Source organism: Halichoerus grypus, chromosome 10, assembly GCF_964656455.1.
Source record: "Halichoerus grypus chromosome 10, mHalGry1.hap1.1, whole genome shotgun sequence".
NCBI classification, from domain to species: domain Eukaryota; kingdom Metazoa; phylum Chordata; class Mammalia; order Carnivora; family Phocidae; genus Halichoerus; species Halichoerus grypus.
This window is the reverse complement of record NC_135721.1, coordinates 117,899,664-117,927,372: the sequence shown is the minus strand read 5'-3', so window position 1 is coordinate 117,927,372 and position 27,709 is coordinate 117,899,664. Positions and strand designations below refer to the sequence as shown.

Sequence of the window (27,709 nt, the reverse complement as noted above, 5' to 3'; positions counted from 1 at the left end):
AAGCAGGTGTGAGAAACACAGCTGCCTCGGTGAGTTACTGCTAGTGATGAGAGCATGCTGCCCTGCTCGGAGTGGTGGGCTAAGAAACCCCAATCCAGGATCATCTCAGATCTCAGGGTCTGTGCTTTGTGGAACTTGTTTCGTTTCCCCAGAGACACTTCTTAGCATTCATCGCTTGTTGCATTCAGCAAGTACTCTCTGAGTGCCTGCTATTTGCAAGGCTTGATTGTAGATGTCTGGGTGATACATGAGCCAAGTGTCTTCCCTTTTATGGAGGCTCTGTAGCAGCTGTGTCCATATGTGTCCAATGACCGTAGTCATTGAGATCACCAGCGTTGGAGTCAGACCTACATACCTGAATTCACATCCTGGCTCTGCCTCTCTGACCTTGGGCAAGTTACTTCACCTTTTGAAGCTTCTGCTTCTTCTGTAAAATGGATGTGATGGTACCTGCCTCGCTGGGTTGGTGATTATAAATATGAAACAGTTTGCATCAGGCATGGCACACACACATTCACTCGTTCATTCACCCAGTGTTTATCGTGGACTGCTGCAGGTCAGGCAGAGGGTGTACAGAAGGAAGTGAAGCAGGCATCCCTGTCTTCATGGAACTTCCTATCTCTCGTGGGGAAATATACAAACACACACCTAGAAGGTGAAGAAATCTCTGAAGATAATAAGCAGGTTCTGTGATAGAAGATCGGAATTCACCCATCCAGTGAATGTGCATTAGGAGCCTACGCTATACCATACCCTGTTGAAGAAGACAGAGCTTATGCCCTGATTTCGGCTAGGTCGCTGGGGGAGGCCTCTCCCAAGGTGGTGATACTCGAGCCAAGACTTAAAGGCTGAGAAGGAGCAAGCCATACGAAGGGGCAAAGGCAAGGAGAGGAATGTCTTAGGCAGAAGGAGGAAATGTCTGTCTTGGAATCAGTGGCATCTGACGTACCTTGCCCAGGTAGTGACAGAACTCCCGCGCGCCGTGATAACAGCGCCGTTTCCGCTGGCTTGCTCTGCTGTCCGCTACATGCCGAGGTTTCTCTTCCTCTCCTGCCTGCCTGTTCCCCTCACGGGTGGGCCCTCTTTGGTTCTTTGTTGCTCTTCCGGTCTCGGTGTGACCAGCACACAGTAGACGTCCAGCAGGGTTTACTGCTCGATTAGCAGACCTCGCCCTATCTGACTCAGCCGTGTACCCTCCCCTGCTCTGTGAAGGCCGGCCCGTCTCTGGGAGGAGAGGCCCGCTGGTCATCGTCGTGACCCCTGCCAGTGACACCGAGGCCGGCCAGTCGTCTCCCTCTGAACTGCAGATCAGGACACGTGTTCTCGGGGAGGGTGAAAAATCCAGTTTACATCTGGGCCACTCCGAACCTTTCTTCCGAGGTGGACCTGTAGCTCAGCTACTTGGCTTCTCCATGTAGAAGAAAGAACATGACCTCAGCCAGCCTCTCAGCGTCCTCCCCTCCCTAGCTCCTGTCTCAGCCGGTGCTGCCTACATCTGTTCGGTGGCTAAGCCTGACTCCAGACAGCCCCTTTGGATACCTCTCTTCATTGCCCCGATATCGGGGGCCGTCAGTAGCTACACACCTCATATACACATTCCAGTATATGCACACCTCCAGGACAGACCTCAGACCCCTTCACCCCTCCACCGCCACCCTGTGGCTGCATCCCTGTCCTCTCCTGCGGGCACGTGCCTGCTTCCTAAAGGGCCTGCTCGTATCTCTCTCCTGCTGCAGGCCCCTCCCCCACTCAGCAGCCAGAATGACCTTTTTCAAACATGAATTGTGTCATGGCACTTTCCTGCTTAAACCATTCTGATGGCTCCCCACTGCACTTAGTACAAAATAAAAAATTCTAACGTGACACCGTCACGGTCTAGTTCCTCTTCCCCCTCCTGTGTCACGCTGCACGTGGCCCTGCTTCAGTTCCCTGAGCCCTGCAAGCCCTCCCTCCTCTGGGTCCTGGCTGCTGTTTCCACCTCTAGGATCTTCCAGGAACACTCTTCCACGCTTCCCGTGACTAACTCCTACTCTGCTGAAATCACATCCTCTCTTCTTTCAGGTCTTGGATGTACTGGATTTGTGTGTGGTTGTTCTGCAGTCCCACAAGAACCAGCTCCTTCCCTTGGCTCATCGGGCCTGGCCCTCACTCGTGCACCGACTCACCAATGACGACCCCCTGGTGGTGCTCAGAGCCTTCAAGGTACTGTGCGGACGCCCCACCACTGCCGCGTGGGTGGGGGCAGCCGGCACAGAGGGCGGCCGTGTCTCTGGGCATTCGTGCTCAGTGTAGCTGATCCTTGAAGAAAGCATAGCAAAATAAGAAAGGCACAAAGAAGAAAGTAGAAGTCAGTCTCCTCTTGAGTTAGAAGCAGAAGGAACTAGCAGATGAAAAGGACTGCCGGTATTCATCGAGCACCCCACTGTGTGCTTGGCACTTCCTCACGCGTGAACTCATCTCCTCCCAACAGCTTTGCAAGGTAGCTACTATTCTCCCCATTTTTGACAGGTGGAATTAGGCTCAGAGAAGTTCAGGGATTTTCTCAAGATCACACAGCTAGTAAGTGATAGAACCCAAATCTGTGAGTTTGTGCCCATGTTCTTTGCACTACACAGGAGTCAAGGTGAAGGGGCCCAGGTCCTAGCAGTGGGCATCCTCTGCCCATCCAAGTGACTTTGGGCAAAGCCCATGACCACCCATTTTCAAGTTGGCCTTAGGAGCATGTGTTCCACCTTCCTCATAGTATTGTTGACAAGGATAAAATGGGACTATTTGGTGAAAGGCTTTGAAAAGTTAAAAGCCATATATATATATATGTCAGGTATTCTCCCCGACTTAGTTTGGCTCATATCAGCACATGTATTTTGGCTTATTTATTTATATTCTTCCTTTTTCTGAAAAGCACTTACAGCAGCCTACGGAGATATATTTCCCAGGGCAAGCTAACATAAATTAGGGGTAGGCAAGCAAGATGAAGCAAAGAAAAAAGATGTGTAGGGACATAAAATGAAGCCAGGAATGCAACTGGTATACTTGGCAAAACTATTTTGGTTTTCTGTAAGATTCTTCAGCATATACTGGACTAAAATAGGAGCTTACATTTAAAACATATAAAATTGTTAATATTTTTTTCTAAAGCAAAATATACAAAATCACACACACACAAAGGGGAGGAGGGAGGCTGGGGGAAGGGGAGAAGGAGGGGGGTCTTGCTAAATCTTACTCAGATGTGCTGCCTTCCTTTATGGAAATTAATAGGTAATCTGAAATGACAGGCTTAGAAAAAGGAAAAAACAGAAAGACGTGTGCACTGTAACTGAGGCTGCTTTTCCACCCCCAGACACCCCGGTGACATCCGAGGCCTGGAAGGCCTTGTGCAGGCCAGCTGAGGGCCCTGCAGTAAGGGCCTCATTCTCTGCAAAGTCGGCAAACACCCTCCGTGCTTGTTATGCCTTGCTTACCAATTTTTAAAGAAATTCCTGTTATCCTGTATATTCAGCCTTGTGCAGCGGGGCAAAACATTTCAATATGTTCTGCTAGAGAAAGTTTAAAACGAGACATGCCAAGAAACCGCCGTGGTGGAAGATGGGATGAGGGTGGCGTACGTGGGGATGGTGCCATGGGACAGGAAGGGCTCTGCCAGGGCCCTGACCACCGAGTCCTCAGTCGAGGGGCCGGGGCAGCCACTGCCTTCCCGGGGCCTTCACGCAGCAGCAGCTGGGCCTCACTGTTTGTGTTTGTTCAGCTCGCTAGAGTTCAAAGCACAAGTCTTTTCTTAAGGGATGTTAGGAAGAGTCAAGAGATGATCTATGTGAACTGCTTTAAGCTCTCTCTCTTTTTTTTTTTTTTACCAAAAAAGGGAGGAACATCAAGGTATTAATCATATTATTCATCCAACCCAAGATTCCTTTGAATTATTCCCCGTGTAATCTGTATTTATGGATGGAAGCAGCCATGCCTTGGGAGCAGAGACCTCCGAATTCATAACTGTCAGAATCACAAACCATAGGCAAGGAATTAACAGCAGTAATTCTATTTTTTTTTTTTCCCCAAGAAGAAATTGAATTACCAGACATTCCTTAGCTCTGTGCTGCCTTGGCGATGTGCAGTCACCAGACCCGGGGCTGTTTCTGCAGGTCTTGCGTACCCTGGCAGGCAAGTGTGGCGACTTTCTGAGGAGCCGCTTCTGCAAAGACATCCTGCCCAAGCTGGCTGGCTCCTTAGTCACCCAGGCTCCCGTCAGCGCCCGGGCTGGACCAGTGTACTCGCACACGCTGGCCTGCAAGCTGCAGCTGGCCGTTCTGCAGGGCCTGGGCCCCCTCTGCGAGAGACTGGACCTCGGTAGGTACCGGCCACCCTCCCCTGGTGACACGTACCCTGCACACGGTCTCGCCACCACCGTGGTGCCCGGCGCCCCCAGTCGTGCTCCCTCCTCTCCCTTCGTGTGTACGTCCTTCAGTCTTACTTTGGCCTCGTTTTCCCACCTATCTTGATGTGTTTTTCTGACTTGCGGGGTGGAGTCAAGAGCCCAGGGCCTCTCGCCTAGCTGTTCCAGGCTCACCAGACAGCAGTTGCTTCCTGCTTGTCCCAAATGAAGTCTGAGGGCCAATGCTTGTTTTGTTTTTCCTCTCCGCAGGTGAGGGTGACCTGAATAAAGTGGCTGATGCCTGCTTGATTTACCTCAGCACCAAACAGCCCGTGAAATTACAAGAGGCTGCCAGGAGGTACGTCTGCTTGATCACCCGCATCTCTTTACGTTTGCTCTAAATTATAGATGATTTGCTAATGGCGAGCAGAGTCAAGGCATCTCCGTTCTTTTCTCTCTTTGCTCTTCTTGCCAGGTTAAGATGGTTTCTTTAACTGAGCCAACTCTAGAGATGGTATTTTTACTAGATGCGTTTCTCTTTGCAAGTAACCTTTTCCTCTGCTGCAGTGTCAGCAGCAGTTCCAAAGGGGCAAAAAGCAGAAAGGTGGCGTGCCGAAGGGGACCAAGCACCCTCCTGGTAGGAGGGGGATCTGCTTCTAGGCCCTACTCTAGTGACCCTGGCACCTGTCTGGACCACAGCTCCTCGTCTGCAAAGCATAAGCATTGGGTTGCTGATCTAGCACACCTTGACTCCACAGAGCATCTCAAAGGACGTCAGGTGTTCTAAACCCTCACACGTTGTACACAAAATCGGGTGTGTACAAGCAGACACTTAAATTCCTTTTTCTAGATAGAGTCCACAGCATTCATCTGATTATAGTAGGCATCTGTGAACCGAGAAACATAAAGAATCGCTGGACTAATGGTCTAAAGGGCCTTTTTCAACTCTGAAATTAGGTGATTGTAACTTCCAAGAGTTTTGCTTATTCTTATTCTCGAATAGCTGTGTCACCGCTAATGGAAGAAGCTATGTCTGGTTCCTTGAGCTCCAAAGGATTTTTCTCAAAAGCTAAAACTCTGAGCACAGCAGCATTCCCCAGGCTTGAGACCAAAAATGCACTGTGGCCCCCTTGCCCCAGCTGGATGGAGAGCTGGGGCAAGGGGGCCAGAGTGGACCTGCCATCCCCCCAGGTGTCACCTACTGGAACAAAAGTTAGCTTCCCTGGCCTGGCACTTTGTCCTACCCTGGGCGCTGCAGCTCCATGGCCCAGAGCAAATCAGCAATCCCTCCCACTTCTTAGGCTTCTAGAAATGAGTCCCTGATCTTCCTTGGTGAGGTAGGAGTCCTCTCATTCCCTGCAGGCCTGCAAGGCCGCTCAGACTATGAGATGAGGAAGCTACTTGCTCCCTTATAAACCTTGCACTCCCTGGGAGTGATGGAAATATCCTTTTGAATTGATTTATTGTCCTTTGCAATTTTTTTGCTCTTGATTTCCCCAGTTCCCTTTTTTCTTTCTGTCACTTTCCCGTCACTTCCCCTAGGCCCAGAATCAGTCATGGTTTCTCGAGCACAGGGGCGCATCCCAACCAGCTTCTTATCCTCAGACAGTCTTGTTCCTTAAAGAACCAACTTAGGGTGAAAATAGTCCTCCCCCGGACGGCATTCCTGAAGCTGCTCTCATGCCGATTCCGGGTGCACCTCGAGAAGGTAATGAATTCATCTTGGAGTAAATTCTCTGTGTGCCTGCTACAGCCAAGAGTCACAGAGATCTGACTCTCCCACTCTCTGTTCCATTCTCCTTTTCCTACAGCCACCACATACCCGTCCTTCAAGTTTAGACCCATCAAACAAGCTAATATTCGCCATTCATTATCTCTTCATTTCTAATTTTCCTTTGTGCCGCTAAAAGCAATTAAACCTGGAATTGGACCTTGCTGAGTCTTGAGTTGGTATTCAGGGTGCCTCTGGAGGAGGGAAGTGCAGCCAGACCACTTGACTGCGGCGCCTTTGTTTGCTCTAGCGCATTCCATTCGGGGTTGAGTCAGATGACCTCCCTCTTGCCGGGCTTGGAGGGGAGGAAGTGCAAGGTTGATTGGTTCACAAGCACATCATCTGCAAACTTATTTTGAAGTCAAGGAAAAAAACCAGTGTTATCCTTGATCAGGAGCTGATTTGGCATCTTGATTCAGAAATTAATAAGCTCCATAAATGGGAAAAGAAGCCTGAGACAATAGGAAACCTGGTCTCTTTGTGAGCCTCGTTACTGAAGGAAGAGAGGGAGGGGGGTGCGTACTGAAACCCTCCGTGCCTGTGGGTGATGTCGCCCTCTGCTCCCTCATCACCAGGTCCCCTGGCTCAGGGAGTGGCTGCACCTTCCAGCGGTTGTTTGTCCTTCACTTTCATCTTTCCCTCACGCCCCACATCCATTCCGGAAGGGAAGCCGGTCTACCTGACTTACAGAATCTCTCTTCAGACTCTCCGCATCTCATCGCCGGCCCCCTTCCCCCGCTCCTGCCCCTGTGTATCCCCCACTCAGCAGGCGCTGACGCCCGCCACGCGCACCTGGGAGAAGGGAAGCCTGTTGGGTTTGTTGCCAGGGCCCAAGAGGGAGCCCTGGAGCTAAGTGTTCAGAAGAACCAGTGAGAGCCAGAGCTGTCCACAGATGCCCCGGCTTCCTCAGAGCTAGTGAGTTGCCGATGCGAGGTGGACGCCCCCTCCGTCTGACAGGGGTGGTGAGGGAGCAGTGAGGGCCAGTGTCTGCTCTGAAAGGAGATGGGTGAGCAGCCGTGTGAGGGGTGGACGAAGTTTCCTTCTACTGTACCCTTCTAGGTTCTTTGGCTGGTCTAATAATTGACGTAAGATAGATTAGCGGGAGAAAACCACATTTTTTTTTTTATTTCATACCTAAGGGCACCTTATGAAAACATGAGACCCAAGGTCAAGTGGGGCAGTTGAAGCTTCTTTGCCATCCTGAGCTAAGGAATGGCACAGGGGCCTGGGGCTTCACAGGGGGAGGAGGGTGATTCACAGGACCTACAAAAAGCAAATGTTTGGTAATTAGATGTTTGCCCTGCCATACACATAGGTTATTCAGATAAAAAGTTATCTCTGGTAATAGCTCTCTTTCTGGACCAGGCCCCCTATTCAAATTCTTCCAGGTAGTTAATGGAGGAGTAAGAGTTTTTCTTGAATCTGCTGAGTCTTGATTGCCTCCGGCTCAAGTCAGTCCACACGCCAAAGTGGCACTTTTGGGGGCAGTCTACTCTGCTCCCCTTCACGTGTCTGTGGGTCCGGCAGGTGGGGGCTGGAACCTCCGAGGGGCAGCCTCCCTGGCGTTGGCAGGGAGACAAACTCAGCAGCTCCATGAAAGTTCCTCTTTGTGTGCATTACCGTTGGCTTTTTCCTTCCTCCTGTTTGCTTCTCCTGGCTCCAAAGAATGACCAAGCCTGTGTTTGCTTTTTTAATTTGTCATATTAAATAGAGCCTTTGTGGCAGGCTTTTACATCCAGGCTGTAAACTCTAGAAATGGAAATTGATCAGGGGGTGGTTGATATAACCAAGGCTGTAAATGCTAAGAACAGAAATGCCATTCCAGTTCAATGCTTTTATCTAGCGAATGTGCCTTGTAAGGAGGGGCATAAATCTTGCAACTTGGGGGAGGGGTGGGGGGTAGGGGTAGGATAGAACCTCGCCGTATGTTACCACTAGGTGTCACTGTTAACTGGCTATGCAAGAAAAATACCAGCTCCCCCAAAGTCCATCTAGTTAAATAACTTCAATGGATAACAAACAAGAAAATCCTATTTGGGGTGTGGGAGGAGGGGTCAGCATACCACAAGTTGTAAACCAGGCAGGGTCCCTGAGGGTAAGCATTAGATTACAAAGAACAGGTCAGCCATACCCCTACCTCAACCATGGCAGAGGCCCACTCAACTGATTGAAATTCCCGAGTAGCCCTGGACGCCTCTGAGATCTCTCCCAGCATGCAGTGGGCCTCCACAGTTCTGTGCCTTTCTGACCATGGAGCTCTTCCTTCTCACACATGAAAGGAATCTGAGATGAGAGCACATACCCCAAGTTTCTGTGTTTTTCCTTAAAGCCAGTAAATGCTGTCAGCTTGATTCAACTCAACTCCGTTGAAACCACACTCCTTGGGCCTATCTCTGAGCGGCCTCTGAGGCTCCCTGTCTTTTGCAGGGAGGTCTTAAATCATCCAATAAGCCTTTCACCCTGGGGCTGAAGGGAACAAACGAGGCAATACCTGTTTTGAAAAAGAAGTCTATGCTCCACAGGTCTCACGATGGAAGAACAATGCTTTTAGGCCCCTTGGTCTCCGCCCCTAGGCCTGCCTCCACCTGCCAACCCCAGGACCCAGGTGGGGATGCAGGGTGCCAGCAGATAGTGACTGGCCGGTGCCCCTTTTGGTTGTGCGGGTACTGAATGCTACAGTCCTCAGTGCGGTGGTGGCCGGGGAGGGCGTGCTGTGGCCGGGGGCTCCCTCCCAGCTTCCTCTGCCTAGCCATTGTGTACAAGGGCAGAGGATCCAGCCTTGGACAAACCTAGGTTCAGACCTTACTGGCTCTGTGACTTTGAGCAAATGACTTCATTTCCTTGTGTCTTGTGTCCCTCCTCTGTAAGCTAAGGGTGGTGGTAAATGAATTGCATTTCTCTGTGAAGGAGGCCACTCAGCGAGTCCGATCGTTCTCCTGACCAGCCGAGGAGCTGCGATGTACCAGGCACTGTTCTAAGCACTGAAATGAGAGGAGAGCAAGAGAGAGGAGTCCTCTGCCCTCACAGGGCTTGTGCTCTGGAGGGGTATTTGTGTGTGTGCACACCCCTGTGAGGGATGTATGTAAAATATGAGATGCAGTATGTATGTATCATATGAACATCTGTGCACTTGGGCATGGTGTGTCTTACTGGAAGTCTGCTGCATCTTCACCGAACTCTGAAGAGAGTTTTTCACCCCGGAATGATCTTTTCATGTTAATTGTGCCACCTCCCCCTACCACCCTCTGCATGAGAAGTTAGGACCAGGTTTCAAGGTTCATTTACTGGCTGACTTCCCCGCTTTCTTTCTAGCAGTAGGATCCCAGCCCATCAAAGAACCAGCCGGTGCCTTCAAACCCGGGACGAACATGGACTGGCACGGGCTCGTTCATTTCATCCCCGTCAGAGCCCGGCTCCTCTCTTTACCCACACATGGGCCTTTTATATTTGAACAGATCAGGAGCCACAGAGGTGATCCGTTAGTTCAGCTGAGCTTGAAATTAGTAGCTCATCCCCTCAAATGTTGTGGGCAGTTTGTTTGAGCTTGGGCTGCAAAGCTGTTTCCCCCTTGGATCGAACCCAGCATGGAAATGAGGGCACTCCTAATATTTTTCCTTTTGACATTTGATTAATAGTTGACAAATCCAGACCCAAGTAGTTAGCTTTCCTATTATCCATCTTTTGACAGGCATTGCTGCTTTTCTTTTCCAGGCTCATTGTTCTAAAAATACACTCAGGTCTGAAGCTGTTCGCTGTGCATAGACAGGCGTGATTTCCTGGGGTCAAAGATAAGAGACATCTGCCATGCAGATTATAAACAAAGTGGGTTGCCGGGTTTCAGATCTGAAGGCGGGGACCTCTGTGCTACTTAAGCCACATGCTACCTGTCCTTCCCCTGCTTCCTTGGTGCTGTCCTGTGATCGATAATCTGCCGGGGTCAACCATTTTACCACCCAGAGGAAAGGCAAGCGTGGGGCGTGCCTGCGCATCTGCGCTCTGCACTGGGTTGGGACCCAGGATGCGCCTCGATGCTCCAGGGAGCAGGACCACCTGCACGAAGTAGATTTCACATGTCAAAAGCCTTGGCAGACCACAGGGTACCTGTTTCATCACTTTGCAGGGTCCATGGTCTGTCCTGAGCACCTGAGAGGCCGGTGTGAATGTCATGATCTCAGTACCGAGTAAGGTAGCCAGGAAAATGGCCTTTATTATCTTATTATATGTGTGTTTATTCACAAGATTTTTTTTTTTTTATTAAGAAGCCAAGTACTGTGTTGAGAGTTGAAAGATTGCAAAAATGAATACCAAGTTGGAGTGGGCCTCATGTTGCTGCTTGGTGGCAGCATAACCCTGGGCCAATCAGTTTACTTCTCCAAGTCTTGGCTCGCTCATCTGCAAGACTAGAGTGAGCATATCTGTTATCTTCCACCTAATTAAATTATTGCCAGGATTCAGTAAACTCATGCATATTATTTTTCAGCACAAAATGTCAGTACAGAGGAAAAAGTCCGTCGGTAGTGGTTGTTAGCATTATTAACTTCCTCCTGATACCAAAAAAGACCTGGGTCATCTTATCAATTAAGTGTATGCAACAACAACAGCAAAATAATAAGAGGGGGAAAAAACAAGGTGAAGCCAGGGTTGAGGTTAACATATGAAGTGCACACCTAGAGCTCAGCGCCCTTGCTGGAGATGAGCCTTCAGTGTGGCCCTCATCTTCCTCACAGACAGAGCAAAGAGGGAAATGCATCTATTGTGCAGCTTCCTGGCATCCCCGAAATAAGAAAGAGAGCTTTGCAGAAAGAGGCACAGCTTTCCTTGGTTCCGAACCCGAAGAAAATTTCTCCATGGGTCATCTTAGAAGAACACCGGGTACTGTTGTGGCTAATGTCTCTAACGTCCTTGCAGTGAATACACAAGTACACTTTCTAGAGCTGCTTCTTCCCCACATCCATCAGCAGAGGCTGCTGGCTTAGTGCCAAAGCGTGGGTTCCAGGAAAACAGACCAGGGGGAGGGGGACCAAATAGGTAGGTTGCTACAAAGATGTCTTTATCTTCAAGGGTATGCACCTTTGGGGCGAGAGGGTGGGTGTGGAGCAGGAAACGCTGCATGTGGCCTGAGTCAGCCCCCTGGGTGCTCTGGCACAGGGCAGCTTTGAAATCTGCGCCTAGCAGCATCCTGGCTGGGGGGGGTGGGGGTTGGGGGGGATCTAGGCCTGCGGGGGGCCTGGAGGCAGGAGAGGCGGCCAGATGGAAGGGGCTGCTTTTAAATCCTGCCCCAGTGGGATTTAAACCCTTCTAGGTTCTGGCTTATTTTTGAATTGTCTGTAACAGATTGGTCCTCTCAGTGCCGTATCTTTTTAAATATGCACAAAGCAGTGGAGTCATTCCACTGCATTTATGATACTTTGTCTTGTGGTACTTTAGAGGTGCGATTAGCATCGTAAGCTTCTGCTGGTGTTTATGGTTTTAAATCCTGTTCCCGGTGCATTTAAATATTTTTATTATCGGTCTCTGCGTGAGTATGCGAGACGGAGTTAGATCGATAGATGAATGGTTTTGAACAGGTAAATATAGTTAAGTCTAACGAGTACGTATAGCTCCAGAGGTAATTGGTAGTATTTATTTGGAGAGTAAATTGTTGCTCCAAGTCATAATCCTCCATTTCCAACATTTAGAAACAAAAAAACGACCTCCTCGCAGGAGAAGATAGCTAAATTGAATAGCAAGAAAGGACAGGCTTGAAATACTGGTTAACCAATGAACCGAGACCCATTAGAGTAAATTACCAAGATAGAAACATCACCCCACTGCTCGCTGGCTAGGACATGTCGACACCCCAAGCATCCATTTGTTTAAAAGGAAACACACAGCCTCATTTGTAGCACCGGCCTGCGCCGAGTCACGGGGGAGGAGATGGCCAGAGAAGAAAAGAGTGTACAAGTTCTGCCAGAAAGGGAATAGCAGGGAAACTGGAATAACTTTGTGGGTGTGCCTTCTTTCCAACAAGTGAGTTTATTTTCTGATTGCATTTAGTCATGGCCATGTAGAGATAGCCTGTATCATGTTCCTTAAGGAAACATCCCTAAATGACTTCTTTAGAAGCCCAAAATAAATAAACAGATCACAAAGCCACAAGTTCTTTACCACTGGCACTTATGCAGACAGCTCATGAGAGCATTTTATAAATCCAGAAAGAGACAAGGAGCAGCAGATCCCTCAAGCAAGTAATTGACAGAGAAAGAATAGCCTGTCACCCAGGAGAGGGGGAAGCTCTGCATTTCACTTACAGTTTATTTAGCTTCACTAGGCCTGGATTGGCTGGTGGTTTTCTAGAGCTGCCTTTGAGCAGATGCTGTCTAGATCGAGATGGTGAGGACACACTCTATAATATTTGCATCTGCGGCAGAGAGGTTTCTTTGGGGTGTTGCCACATTTTGGGGCGCTAAGGGGCTGTGATCCAGTGCCCGTGCTTGAGAACCACTGTGGACTGTTGACATTGGAAGGGGCCTTAAAACTGATGTTTACAGAGAAGCAGCTTGCCGTGTTCCCTCCTCAGGAGTCCTTCCCCAGCTCCACCCCCCATGTGCAGCCCTCTCCACAGTGCACATGGGCCTCCCTGCTTAGTCTGTTCTCCCTACCAGAGGCGGAGCCCCGAGGCCTGAGCCTTCGTCCCTCCATCTTTGTATCCCACACACCCAGCTCAGTGCCTGGGCTGGGCTGGAGCAGGCAAACCACAAAGAGGGGGGACCCAAGCCCTGCTGACCGGATTCTAAGTAGCACATTTCCCCCCCACCCCCCAGCTTTGTCACTCGGAGCAGGCCACTACTGATCATAAAGGAATGAGCCGCTTCTGTTGGTTTGGTGTCTGGAGTTTATTAGGTACTTGCTGATGCCCGTCAATTGTAGATAGGGCTGGAGTGCAGGGAAATGGCTGCCTGCATGAAGCGAAATTCAATAAAACCGCATTTTAAGTGAAAAATCAGTATAAACACCAGGCTTCTTTGCCATGGAAACAGAGGTTGCTTAGAAACTGCCTAACGGCGAGTTCTAAATTTTTTAAAGTCAAGTTATCATTTAAGCTACACGGCCCTACAGGTTATTGAGAGATAATCACTCGCCTCAGGACACTCGGAGGCATGAGGCACAGCTGAGTGCCTCCCGAAACTCTGGGGACCAGATAATCTCTTGATAACTGTGCTCCCCGGAGCCACTGATTTGGGCCTGGGGGAAGGAGAAAGAAATTTTTGTTCAGGACTTAAATGGTGTACATATTTTTTTTTTTTAAGTGTTTCTTTTTGGGTTTGAAAAACCATGGAGCTGGCCATTTGGCCTGTTCAACAGCCATCTCTGCCATGTCTCACAATGTATTAGGAACATTTTCCAAGCACTTATACCCCAGTCACTTCAAAGCAGAGGTCCTCTCTTTGTATTCTGGCTTTTGATTATGCAAAAGGGCTTTTAAGGTCTTCAGCTTTGGGCTCTTCACTTTCTGGGAACCCCTCTCCCCAGCTCAGGATGGGCAAGAACTGGCCGTAGGACAAAGTGGTAGCAGAGTTTGGAGCGAAGCTGGGCTCCTGAGCTCTCAGACAAGACCTCCTGGGCCTCCATTCAGCTCCCAGGGGCTTAAAGTGAACAAGGGTTCAGGTTCAGAATGTGTCCATGCTTCGAGTTCAGCAGGTGCGTGCCTTTCGCGAAGCAGGAGCGCAGCTACGCCAGCCCGCGCCCGGTTGCCCAGCGTGGCATTCACTCCCAGCCTTGGGCACGCAGAGGGCGAAGATGATTGCATTTGTTTCTTCCTGAAAATAACGGGTGAAAGGAGAGCGCCACTGGCTGAGACCTGGGACCCCCACCAAGTCAGTATGAAGGAAATTGCGAGTGAAACAAAAGACAAATGTTTTGCCCTTTTCAGAGTGTCTGAGAGGTTTCCGTGGTGTGGCAGTGCTGCAGAGGTTGGTGGTGGTAATTATTCCTTAGACACACACATACTCCCTGGAAGGAGCGGTGTTTTCATTATACACTTCAAAGTGTTTTCCTGCACCTCATCTCCTTAGAGCCTCCCCACGAACTTGGGAGGTGGGCGGGGCTGGTGTGATCATCTTCCTTTGGAGAAAGAGGAAACAGGTTCACAGAGGCAAGATAATTTACTCCAAGCGCCAGAGGCAGGAGAGGGGACTTGTATGGCTGCCTGCCATTCTGGGGAGTCTACCCCTTTCAGAGCTAAGAAATTAGACCCAAAATAATTCTTGAAAGAGTTTAACTCTCACTTAATAAAAGAAGGTGAACTTTGTACACACATTCTTCCTTTGCCTCCCTGTGAGCATTGTATTTAGAGTTCTCACAGGGCAAGGAGAGTGGCTTCTTTCCTTTTCCTTTCCTGCCAACAAGTACATCTGCATTTAGCATGTTAAAAAGGACTCAGAGCGAACATTGCAACGTGTTCGTGCCGTGTTAAGTCAGAGCAGAGCCGTGACTGCGGTGGGCCACGGCCTCACTTTGCTGGGTGTTGCCCAGATCAAAATATTCTTTAGTGCGCCAGGCTGTAGCCTGAGAAACTGTTCCAGTTCAGGAAAGGAAAAAAAATCAAATGAAACCATTTGCATTCTAACCGTCTTTGGCACCAGGGAAAACTGTCAACTGTGTCACATGTAAATAGAAATCAGCTTCCCATTTTTGGTGTGTTTTTTCATAATTTCCCTTGCCACTCTAATTATCAAAGATATTTTTGTTTTTAAACAAAAATTGTCTCCCACGCAGGCCCCATCTCCTTTCTGCGGTGAAGTGGAAACGATGAATTAGAATATTCTAATCACTTCTCCAGCAGCCACCGCTGAGATTATAAGCACAAGATTATCCTAAGTAAAGAAAACTTAAATTGTTTAGGCACAAACCAGGCCAGAAAAATTTTCAAAGGGCCCCCTTCCCACCTGCCTCCCTTCCTCCTTAGCAGATATCTATTAAACCCAAGGAAGAGAGCAAAACTGGCCCCCCCCCACCTCAGTAAGACCCAAATCCCCTGAGGGCATGGGGTTTTCAGATTAACAAAATTAAAAACAGAATTTAGCTTCATTCAGCAAGCATTTAAATTCCTGTTTGCTGTCCAACAATATAGGAGAGGCTCCTAGGTCATCAAGAATAAAATGTGATTCATCAGATAAACACTATCCACCCTATTGGTAGATAGAGATCGCATGGGCTAGACACTGTGTAGGGCTGGATCTGTGTTTTCTCATTTAAGCCTCAGCAAAACCCCGAATGAAGTACGTCCCCTGTTTTTAGAATGAGGGGATGAAGACCGAGCCCAGTTGAATAATCTCTCACAGCCGCAGAGCAGTGATGTCCGCGATAACATGAATCCTATTGGTAGCCTTCCCTAGACCTTCCTTGGTGATGAACAGTTGACCTCTCCTTTAGATTCTTTTATAGGATGTAATTTTCCAGACAGGTATGTCATCTTAAGCCATTATCATGCAGTGTCATAAATCACTTATTAAATGTAAGAACTTGTTGGGTCAGGTGTTCGTTGAAAGCTTACCATGTGCCATCCCAGGTGTGGCATGAAGCAAAAAGGCGTGGTCGCAGCCCTCAGGGGCTGTACTGTGAGAAAGGGAGCTGGTCGATGGACAGGAAGTGCTGGGAGGGGTATCCTAAAAGAGAAAAATAGGGGGCAGCCACCTAAGCAAAATGATCCAGGAAGGCCAACCTCTCTGAGCAGGTGATACATGCCAACAGGGAGCAGCCCATCTAGGGCAGGGTCTCATCCTTCCTGGGATGGAAACGCCAGTCTCTGAATCACTGAGTCGGCCAGGTGTATGAAGTTTACACTTGGACTGCCCGGTGCAGTGGCCCTGGGCACATGGTTAGTCATTCAGAAATGGGATATGAGCAGATGAGAGGCAAGGGTGGTGACCCCAAAGTTCAGGCCAAGTTAAAGAACCTCACCCTTAGGGGGCATATGATGCTGGGTGGCCTGGGCCCTTCAGCTCTGTCCCTGTCATGTGTAGGACACCAGTGCTCTGGCTCAGTTGGTTTCTGCTGCAGGAGAGTAACTGGGTCTGATCCCCGTGTGAGCATGTCCAAACCACCAGGAACCCAGGGCTCTTGGTGGCCAGAAGGGGCTGAGCTACAGAGTGCAGCAGCAAGCTGGCGGGCCAGGGATGAGGACCTGGAGACTCGGGAGTGTGGGCTTACCCTGTGAGCCTGGAATGAGGGGTGGGCCCTGTCAGTTTTCTTTGAAAACTCCTGCTTAACACCCCAGAACTTAACTGGTTTCTTTGCCAAGAGCCTGTTTGATGTCAGTATTGTTCTGCTCAGACTAATTTTCTTCTCAGTGTCCGTGGATATGAAGCTCTATACACTGTGGGACCATCTTCATGGCTCTGTCTTACGAACTGCAGTGGGTTTGCTCTGCTCTTCGAAGGGATTTGATGTTACTATCAGGTTCTCCCCCCAAATAACCCAGTAAGCAGCCTCTTCGGGAGGACAGCAGCCACTCCCCCTTCTCTCTGCTCCCTTGAGACCCCAGCCCACCCTCCCTTCCGTCTCTCCACAGGGTTTTCCTCCACCTGATGAAGGTGGACCCGGACTCCACCTGGTTTCTCCTGAACGAACTTCACTGCCCCGAACAGCTCACACCTCCCCACCCCAGCCTCCACCCTGTGCAGCTTGGGGGAACCACTGGGCAGGGGAACCCCTACGCGGCCAACGTGCTCCGCCTGCTCCAGGAGCTGCAGTGACCCCCACACACACACCTCGGTGCCGCAGGGCAGTATCCCGCCCCAGCAGGCAGGGCTGACCCCACCCTAGCCCCAAGCGGTGGCTGAGAAGACGGGCAAAGGCGGATTAGACAGCCAATCGATGTATAAATTGATCGATCACACAACTGCTTAGAAATTGGATTGAAGGAAAGTAGCTGACTGTTATTTATATTTCATACCTGGTGTTTTCAAATGACATTGTCTGGCAGTTCTAAGGGCTTAACTCCTTTGCTTACCATCTCCTCGGCCCCAGCTGCCCCACAGGCCGTCCCTGCCACACACACACCCCCCACACACCGAAGAGCCTACGGACACATGGTCGGGGGCCTCTACTATGCACCAGGTGTGTCCCCTGAGCACCTGAGGACCATGTGGAAGTACCAGGCACCCAGGAGTCTTCAGAGCGCAGCCCTGCGTCACAGACCACGCTCACCTCCTCTCCTGGAACAATGAGCTGGAGCGAACTCATCGTACCTAACTTCGTATTTGGAAGAAAATGAAATAAAGGCACTTCTTGGATAAAAACTGTGATCAAGAGCTCACTTTAAAGTTTGTTATTTAAATTGGGTGCTTTTTAAGAAATGTGTTTATGTTCTCGAATGGGTAATACAGAGCCATGGCATAAAATCCAAGCACTACAAAACAAACAGTGAAAAGTCAGTCTCCCCACCTTGTTCCCCAGACATCTGGTTTCCCGCCCCAAAGACAACACTCATGACAATTTTTTGCAGACCTGTTAAGTAGGAGATTGATTATTGTTTACTTTTTATTATGGACAATAGTAAACAGCAGGCCCCATGTACCCGTAACCCAGTGCACCAGTTATTAGCACATGGCAAGCTTTGCTTCATAGCCACCCTTACGTAGTTACCTCCCCAGCTCACCCAGTCCCCGGAGTATTTTGAAGCACATCCCAGATGTCCTATCCAAACCTTTTTTTAAAACGTACAACTACGGGGCGCCTGGGTGGCTCAAGTCTGTTGAGTGTCTGCCTTCGGCTCAGGTCATGATCTCAGGGTCCTGGGATCCAGCCCCGTGTAGGGCTCCACACCCTGCGGGGCGTCTGCTTGAGATTCTCTCTCTCTCTGCCCCTCCTCCCCCTGCTCGTGCACGTGCTCGCGCTCTCTCTCTCAAATAAATCTTTTTTAAAAATAAATAAAACGTGCAACCACAATAGCATTATCACACCTAAACAAATTAGCAGCTGTCCTTTCATGTTGTATGCAGTGAGTGTTTAAATTTCCCCAGCATGTTGAATCAGGATCCAAATAAGGTATATACATTGCTGTTATCTATATGTCCCTTAATAAATCTCTCTTAATTTATAGATTCCATCTCCACCTCTCTTTTTCTCTCCCTGTACATTTTTGTTGAGGAAACAAGGTCATTTATCCTACAGCATTTCCCACAGTCTGGATCTACGGATTACATCCCTGTGAGGGTCATTTCACGGGCTTCTCCTGTCACCTGTATTTCTCGTAAATGGGGAGGCGTGACCTGGTTTGGGGTTTTTTGTTGTTCTTGGCAACACTCCTCCAAAAGTGGTATTATTTACTTCCATCAGGAGGTGTCTAATACCCGATCTCTTACGAGACCGGCAGTCATTGGCAATCCTCACCTGGATCCACTCCCTCATCAGGGACTGCAGAGTAGTGCTGTTTGGTCCCACCTGCCGGCTTGCCTTTAGCTAGAGTACTTGTGTAAAGGGAACATTCCCTACATCAACCATGCAGTAACCTTGAGGGAGTTTGTGTAGAAAAGGCAGGATAAATACTTGATTTTTTTTTTCAACTGAGGGATTTAAAACACAAATAATGTAAATTTGGGTCCACCGCCACAGACACACACACACACACACACACAGAAATGAGCTAAAGGATCTTAGGAATGATGAGTGCTTCCTCACCATATGCATGGTGAGACGCCATCCGGATAACTCCTGCAGTGATGTAGATAATCCCCAAGCTCTATAAAACCCAGAAGGTGGCTGGCATGGGGACATATTGGAGCAAGGGCCCCCAGCCAGTTCCAGAGAGGCCCACTCATCTCCTGTTAGGGTCTTCTCTGCAAGGGCATAGGATGTCCAGCTTGGGTCTAGGTGGCAGCAGCCTGGCTTCTGGTCTGGCTCTGCCAGGGAGTCATCAGAGGTCCTCCCTCACCTTGGGCCTCAGCTCTCCTCCCTGTAAAGTGGAGAGGATGGGCCAGAGAGAGAGCTTAATTTGGGGGATCCTGGGTCCCTCCAGGAATCTGATGACATCTCAGGACTTGCTCCCCCAGAAATGTCCCTCCTCTTACCCCCTCCTTCCCAGGAGAGCACCACCTCCTCCAAGACTGCAGTCATGCACCATCTCATCTCCTGCTGGGTGGGTCTACTTAGCTGACCTCACAGATTCTATGTACAATTCCAGAGACTTCATCTATGAGCCTGCAGGGACCCCAAGTTATGAAACCCTGAAAGAGAGACAATCACTTAACTCTCTTCTAGTTTTAAAATTCTGGGATGATTTCCTTTGGGAAACGGGGAAAATGCCCTCGAATTGGGAGGACTGTAAAAAGATTCACAGCACTGTTCCTAATTCCACTGGGGACACAAAGTGCAAGGCTAATTCAATCTCTACGTCCTGACAAATGAGAAAACAGGTCAGAGAGGTGGTGGGACTTACCGAGTATTACCTATCTTCCAGGGCGATTAAAGTAGTCTGCCTTCCCAGGGCACCTGGGCACAGCAGGCCGTAATGGTGTGCCAAGAGGCAAGGGAACATGCACACAAATCCTGTGCCGTGATGCAACATGGGCCCTCGGGAGGCTCTCCAGGAGATAATCCGTGTGGGAGGATTCGCCACGGTGTTCCAAAAACCCACCTCCTCCTCAAAGAGTAAAGACATCCTGAGCTGCTTTTGGATTCCTGCAGGCAGATTGTTGCAGTTGATTTTAAACAAACAAAAAAAAACCCAAGTGCCTTTCCAGTCATTATATCCAGGCAACTTTAATTTGAACCCATCCAGCTGACTCATTCTAGTCCTTGTTTACGTGGGCTTCTCAAAGTGATCCTTTACCCCTGTTAAACCTAGCTGGTGCAGTGAGGATTTCTCCTTCCATTCAGGGTTTCCGAGTGTTGGTTCGGCTAGAGTTAAGGGTAGGTACTGAAAGGCCTCGAGTTTCAGGTTCAGACATTGAGCTCTGATCTGCAGGCAGTAGATGTCTCCTGGGAGGGTTCAGGAAAGCACAGAGATGGAACCGGGGATCCTGCAAAGGGTTGGGCGTGGTCCTCAGGAGGTTCATATTGTGGAAAGAGCATGGATGATCTGGAGCTCATCAGCACTGGGCTTGGTTTCTGACTCTACCCCTTAGTACCTGTGTGACCTTGGGCGAGTCACTTTCCTTCATTTTCCCATCTCTAAAATGGAGTTGCTGCCTCTGCTTCTTTGAATGGCTACAGCAGGAGTAAGTGCCGTTGTGTTTACGGTGTGCAGGGCTTCGACGCTGTGCATCCCTCCCCTCCATCCAACCCCACTGCTCACGGCTTTGGCAGGATGCAAGACATAATCCTCTGGACAGTTATCGCTGAGGAAGGAGATGGCTAAATCTCAGAATAACCCCCCACCCCACCCCGGGAACTAAAGAGGACCCCGATGGAAGAGGGTAAGATCCTGGTAGGACCGGCAGACTATTGGCAGAAAGAGAGGATGAAGGGCATTCCAGACAAGGAAAATGACATGACAAAGGCAGCCGGACATCCCTGCCAATATCTGCAGTCGTCAGAACTCCTTCAGTTGCAACTGACAGGAGACTTGACTCAAACTGGCTTGAGCAGGAAGAAATGTCTGGGCTCGCATAACCAGCAGGGCCCCCTGGCTCCAGATCCCACAGCCAAGCTCCGTGTTTCAGCAGCCTCTCTCTATAAAGTGTCAAGGATGTCTAGGAGTTCCAGGCTGAGTTTGAGTTAAACAAGCTTAGGAGAGTGTGCACCTCCTTCTGGCAGCTCCAAACTAAAGTGCTAGGATTAGCTCTTCTCGGCTCAGCCGGTCCTTCACCCCACCCCAAACCAAGCATTGTGCATCCAAGCAGGGTTTGGCCAACTTGCTCCGTACAGGGCCAGATGGTGAATATTTTAGGCTTTGCAGGCCATAGGATCTCTGTGGCATCTTCTTTGATTTTTTTTTTTTTTTGCAACCTTTTAAATGTGTAAAATCCTTACAGAATGGGCCGTGGGCCATTATTTTGCCCTTGGACCTTACTTTGCTGCCTCCTGATCCAATGCATTCTCCTGGTGGGCCTGGAGGCAGGTGCTCAGATCAGCTCACCCGAACCATACGGAGACAGAGCTGGGGTGGAGTGGAAGTTTCCCCCAAAAGGAAGCACTGCTTTTGGTTACCAAGAAAAGAGATGCAGAGTGGGCAGTGGGCAACAGTGACAGACAGCCACCACCCCGTGTCTGTGGCAGGTGACCAGTGTGGCCCGGCAGCCCAGGAGGGTATGTGTGAGCAGGTTGTGCTCGCTGAGGCCACATTTATGAGGGGCGTTGAATGCCAACCTAGGGATTCCAGCCTTAACAGATCAAGAGGCCTTGGAAGGTTCTTGAACAGGTGAGTAATGCATTGAAAGCAGCATTTTAGGAATATTCATCCCATGGCAGCATCCAGGAGCAATCGGAAGGGGGAGAGACTGACGATGAAATTGTGTTTTCGAAAGTCCCAGGACGAGAAAATGTACCTCTTCCATCAACCCCAAACTGTTTGACAATCCGTGGTTCATGGGCAACTTGAGGCACATAAATATGTGCTTTAAAGTTTAAAAGTAAGAAGTGAGATGAATGGAACCTCTGATGAGGCTTCCTCCAGCTCGTGCCGGAGAGTTGAGAAGCCCTAGAAATGATTTTCCCCAGCTCCAGCCGTGATGAACAGCGCGGGGGCCCCTCTCCCTTTGTGTGACTTACCCCAGCCTCTGTGTCGGGCTTGACTGGAAGCAAAGTGCCCATACTGCCTTTCCTCCAGAGTACGGAATAGAGGCCAAATTTCGGAAAATAATTCTGAATGATGGCTGACTCTGTCGCAGCGCTGATTGCTTTATAAATGGCATTCTTCTCTCTGCACCCCCGCCCCCCGCCACCACTGAAGTTTTGGAGGCAGCGGCTTTTCAAATTACGCTTGAAAAGCAGCCTGATTTCCCACAGGAATCATCTCCTAGATTAGGAGCTGTTCTACCTTTTCTGACAGTTTTACCCAGAGTACAAAGCCTATCTGCGAAGGGCGAGGTGGGAGCGATGCTGTCCTCCCTTCAAAGCCTTCAGCACAAACCATTTATGAAAATGTCTCTCACTGCAGCCATCTCCCAGCGTCCGTCCGGGGCTGCCTGCTTTTGCAGCAGGAAAGAGTTAAAAAGCACTGATGAATGGCTGCCTCCACCCACCCCCCACCCTTCCGCTTTCCCTCCTTATATAATTTACCATTCTTTTTGCACAACGGCTCCTGGGTCTCAACCTGCTCTCTCAATCAGTACCCTCACGTCCTCAGCTTCCTCCCACACAGGCGGGCTCAGAAGTAGGGAAAGCACCTTTCAGAATCTCTGAGGCCGTTTCCAAGGGAGAAGATGTTGGTGGGGGGAGAGGCGGAGAGAAGTAGTGGAGAAGAGTCAGAAGTTTCTTCATTAAATAAAAATGTGGCATTCCCCAAGGTGGAGGTGGGGAGTAGACACAGACGGCACGCCCACCTCCCCTTCGCCCCATCTTCATGTCCTCCCTCGCCTCGTGGAACCCATCCCGTACGCTCACACATTCCACCCAGGACACTGCCCAGTTCCCTAGAAGTGGCCAGAGAGTCCCCAAATGCGAATTGAACTGTGCTATAGCTCACAGGTGACCTTGGGCACTCCCTCCCCATTCCCGGGCCTCAGTGTCCCTGTCTGCTCCATAAAGGGTTTGAACCAGTCGGTCTCCAATCATTGTTCCACCCCCTAAAACATCTGTGACTTAATAATAAAATGTTGGCAAGTATGTGGGGAAAGGGGTGTGTAAGGTGGTATAAGCTCTTTGGAGGTCAATTTGGCAGTATTACCAAATTTGAATGCATGCACCTTTTGACCAGCAATTCTGCTTCTAAGAATTTAATGCTCACACATGTGCACAAAGATGTACGTGCGTAGGCAATTCACTGCAACATTGTGATTTACAGAAACTCGCAAATACCGAATGCCCGGTATGTGCCAGGCATTATGCCTAATGCTTTGCATAAATATCTCGAGAGACTGGGTGCAAAAGATAGGAAATAACCTAATCATAGGATATAAACATCCATCCAGAAGAGGCCAAAACACCCCCGTTCCACACCTCCTCACAACACAGAAATTCCAGTGAACTATATATACTGAAGGATGACACATCAAAAGTCACGAAATGTTACTGTTAACTATTTCGTTAAAGTAAATATGGAAATTGAAAAGAAAGCAGGAGAAGAGCTTAGGGAGGGAGGGATGGACTGGTTAAATAACCTACGGTACAACCCTGTAACAAAATGAATAAAACAGCAATAGCTCTCAGAATCTAAAATGCACATACCCTTTGACTCAGCAATCCTGCTATTAGGAATTTCCTTGTCCATGTGCAAAAACGAACAAAGTGTTCGTTGAAGCATTGTTTGCATTAACAAAAGGTTGAAAACAACTTAAAGGTCCATCCAGAGAGGCCCGGCTTAATAAGACCCTTACTAACATGTAGTTTGCCATGTGGTCTTTAAAAAGAAAGAGCTAGTTCTCTGTGTTTATCTCCGAGATACATTATTAAAGAAAATGGCAAGCAGAACAATGCAACTATTTATGGGGGATGAGGGTACTTTATGTGTGGAATTTCTCTTAAAGAACACCCAGGTGGCAGCCTCTAGGAAGGGTAACAGGATCAGCGATAAGAAGTCTTTTCACATTATACCCTTTATACTCTTCACATCTTTAAACGATATACACATATAACTTACTCACAAAATTTTTTTATTATTAAAATATAAGACATTTGTGAGTCCATAATGCTATGATAAACTCACATTTTGGTGACAGGAGCCTAATATCATCGGGATTTCCTCTCCTGTGCTTTGCATTTCTCAAGTAGAACCAGGGCTGGAGGGGGAGGAGGCATTGCTTAATCCAAAAATGCAAAGGGATCTTGGAGAGGATCTCTTGAGGGGATGGCTGGGCACTGTGCAGGCAGCCCCCCTCCCCACCGCCATGGCTCCTGTGTGCATGCAGGAAAATCATTCCCCCTCTATGCCCTAGCTCATCTGAGTCCCTTAGAACCCCAAGAGAAGCAGGTCGAGCCTCAGAGCCTTTTGTGACTGCCCAGACAGAATTTAGGGCTCATGCTCAGTGCTCTCAAGGCATTGCCTGATGTCCTCTGTCCTGCCACAGTTCTGTCTGGGGCTTGCTGCCTTTTCCCCACGGAAGGGGTCACCTTCCTTACCGCATCTTCAGCACCTTGGACAGGGCTGGGGTTTGTGCCGCCGTCCTCTCAACATTAGGATGACTGAGCTCTCCAGTGCCGGGCCCCAAAGCATCAAGTAAAGGGCAAAGATAGGATTCGAACCTGAGACTGCTAACATCACATGATCAGTTATATCAGATTTATGCAACAGGATCCAAAATCTGCAGGTTGGAAACCAATTAAATTCAACAAGCATTTTTTCGAGCCTTTCTATGGGCCAGGCCCAGAGACAAAAAGACATAAATGCTGCCTCCTAGGGACTAGGCTCAAAGGAGAGCTAAACAAGACATGTCAGGAGGAGGCAGCTATCTGTATTAGGAGGAGGTCAGGAGCATCAGTTAAGAGCATGGTCTCTGGAGATGGACAGCCCGGCTTTGAATCCTCACCCCGCTGCTTTGGGCAAGTTTCTTCATCACTCTGAGCCTTGATGAAATAGGAATAAAAATAATACCTCCCAGGGCCCCTGGGTGGCTCAGTCGGTTAAGTATCTAACTTCAGCTCAGGTCATGATCTCAGAGTCCTGGGATCGAGCCCCGCATCAGGTTCTGCGCTCAGTGAGGTGTCTACTTCTCCCTCTTCCTTTCCCTCTGCCCCTCCCCTGCTCATGTGCCCTCTCTCTCTCAGATAAATAAATAAATAAAATCTTTATATATATATATATATATATATATATATAGTACCTCCCTGAGAGCATGATGGGAAATCAATTGGTAAAGTGCTGGACTCAGGGCCTAGCCCCTGGGCAGTGTGCTCTAGGAACTGGTCATCATGATGCAGGTGTTGGTACCTTAAAGGTATAAATGGCATCGCAGAGGTTGAACTGAAAGGAAACTGGGAGGCTGCGTGGAGGAGAGGCCAGCCAAGCTAGCTTGCAGTATTTGCCTGTCAGAACAAAGGGAAGGACCCCTCTGGGTAGAGGAAGCAGCACGTACAGAGGCTCACACAGCACATTCAGGGTGTTGCTCATGTCAATGGGAGGCGGGAACCATACACAGTGAGACTGAAGAAAAGGACGAAGCTTTGGGAAGGGAGGCTGGTCTGTTTAATAGCCCTGTGAAAATTAGTAACGGGAAACGTCACTATAGTGGAGTGGGGAGGTTTTCACAGGGGGAGCTCTCATGCCCTACCGCTCATAGTGAATTGCAGACCCAGCAGGAAGAGACAGACTTGACCTCGCACGTGGATACTACTCCACTACCCCAGTGGAGGAAGAGATGTTTTTCTTATCCCCCCAGCAACAGCTCAGCCAATGAGAAACCACTACACTTCAAACTTCCAGTTTACTCCAGTGGATTTTTAGTTCATAACAGCTTTCCCAGCTTACCCCTTTTCTCCTTAAAAAAGCGTGCCTCTCTTTTGTTCCCAAGTTGCCTATGGTTTTGCCATAGCTTGTTGTCCCAGATTGCAATTCTCCTTTATTCCCGAATAGACCCATCTTTTGCTGGTAAAATAACTGGTAATTTTACTTTTAAGGTTAACACTCCAAAGGTGGGCTTGGGCTCCCCTGCCAGTGAACACCCAAAAGGTGCCTGAGGAGTGACTTGGTAGCATTCCCCTGGGAAGTTGTTCTCTGGGGCTTTTCTGCAGGGCTCTGGTTGGGTGGAGGGCAGAGCTCACCCTTGCCATGTCACCCCCAAGCACCCCCCTCCCTGTCCACAGTTTCTGAGACCTGTGGTGTGGGCAAAACAGTCCTTCCAGAAGTGAAATGCACGGGGCTCTGAAGGCAGACTGCTTTTGCCATTTGCATACTTTCCAGTGTGGCGGTCAAGGACAGGCCACCCCAAGATGGGCCACTTTGGCATGAACATTATTTTGAGTTAAAAGTAATCAAATCCCATTCAGGAAAAGATTTTTACCTTTCCTCAACTGCCTGCTTATACTGGGAAGAGAGTTATTCACAGAGATTCCTCTTTACCTAAGGAACTTATCTGCACAACTGGACAACCTTTGTTTTCCAAACATCTCCTCTCACCTTCATGCTAATGGCCTTTCTCTCCTTTGTATCCTCAGACCCCTACCACTCTCCTTAGCTCATAAACATCATGCTGCTTCACTGTCTTCAGAATGTCCATGTCTGTGTGGATTCCCTGTGTGCACACTATTAAATTTTATTTTCTCCTGTTAATCTGTCTCCTGTCAATCTGATTCTTAGTCCAGCTAGAAGGACCTTGAAGGGCAGAGGAAATTCTTTCCTCTCCATGTGAAGAAATTCTTCCTAACCATGGGATCTTTGACAAGTCGGTTTCTTCATCTGTAAGATAGAGATGATAATAGTAGCTCACCCGTGTAGCATTGTTTGAGGACTTGGTGATTTAATGCATGGCATGCACTGAGCCCTGAAGCTAGTTAGTACTCAGACAAACAGAACTGTTTCTTTTCTGCAGACCTACCAGGCCCCTGAGAACATTAGGATGAGTAAGACCCAGGAATGGCAGACCCACCTAATGAAGCACAAGACTGGACAGAACAGCCATTTCTTCCTCAAGGGTCAGAAATGGCTTCCTGAGGGGATGGCTCAGCGTGGCAAAGAGAAAAGACCCAGGGCAAGAGCCTCTACCCTCCAAACCTCAGTTTCCACACCTGCAAACGCATATAATGGCTACCTGGTTGGTTTGGCTGTGAGGATTAAATGAGCTAGTGCAAAACAAGGGTGGGCACGACATGGCCTCTGAGCACCCTCTAGGCATGGGACTGCTTATAAGAAAAGAGGAGCCTGTTTGCTATCAAGACCTGAAGAGTTCAGACCAGTGGGCCTGCAGGGTAGCTACATCCTCAAAATAAACTCCCTCCCCTCACAGTCCTTCAAGGGGGATAATACCAGGGTGTGAGCTGACATTCCTGAGTGCACGGCTCCCTCTAATCTTCACTCCTAGCCATGAAATTGAATGCTGTGCCCATTGTACAGGGGCAGAACCCGAGCTTAGAGAGCTGGAGAAACAGGCCCCTCCCATGAGAAAGGACTAGGGGTCCTCAACTAGGGTAGTTCCAGCTTGTGAGCACGTGCTTTGCTGACATCTGGGAGGTCTGTACAAAAGAGGGGGTGCAGCCCTTGAATTTACACTCCAATGTGGGAGGCCAGACTTCCCTGAGAAACATTTTCATTTACTAATGGATTTAATGAGTGCAGAACTTCCCGTTTTAAACAAACAAGTGATTAGCATTGACTACAGAAGTGAAAATGGATCCTAATGAATTGCTAATTAGCCTCCTCCTCTTCCAGGGGTCTTTAGCTGGTAAATTCCCTCTCTGGCTACTGGGAGTCTTCGTCAATCTGACTGGAATTCGTTCATTCATTTTTTCATTTTTTTATTCATTCATTTTTTCACTCATCATACATTTCTTGAAGACCT

The 27,709-nt window shown here is 49.0% G+C and overlaps 1 protein-coding gene and 1 long non-coding RNA gene across 6 annotated transcripts in view; one reads left to right on the top strand and one right to left on the bottom strand.

The window, feature by feature from the left end:
- The window catches only part of TTI1 (TELO2 interacting protein 1), a 44,477-nt gene extending 27,052 nt beyond the window's left edge, over positions 1-17,425 (top strand). For 3 of the 4 annotated variants that reach the window (XM_036101566.2, XM_036101567.2, XM_036101568.2), the window contains exons 5-8: positions 2,062-2,202; positions 4,137-4,341; positions 4,637-4,724; positions 16,690-17,425. In XM_036101566.2, the coding sequence (XP_035957459.2) occupies positions 2,062-2,202; positions 4,137-4,341; positions 4,637-4,724; positions 16,690-16,873 (618 nt within the window). In that variant the 3' untranslated portion in view covers positions 16,874-17,425. Of the gene's footprint in view, positions 1-2,061; positions 2,203-4,057; positions 4,342-4,636; positions 4,725-16,689 lie in introns of all 4 variants that reach the window. The other variant, XR_004920246.2, reaches the window with a different exon arrangement.
- LOC144379286 (uncharacterized) lies at positions 14,108-21,975 on the bottom strand. 2 transcript variants are annotated; one of them, XR_013442029.1, is made up of 3 exons: positions 21,831-21,975; positions 15,673-15,784; positions 14,108-14,240 (listed from the first exon to the last, which is right to left on the bottom strand). It is a non-coding gene; the product is annotated as an uncharacterized LOC144379286 (long non-coding RNA). The 2 variants fall into 2 exon arrangements; XR_013442028.1 differs by lacking the exon at positions 21,831-21,975 and adding an exon at positions 19,558-19,790.
- Between the last annotated feature and the right edge of the window lie 5,734 nt (positions 21,976-27,709).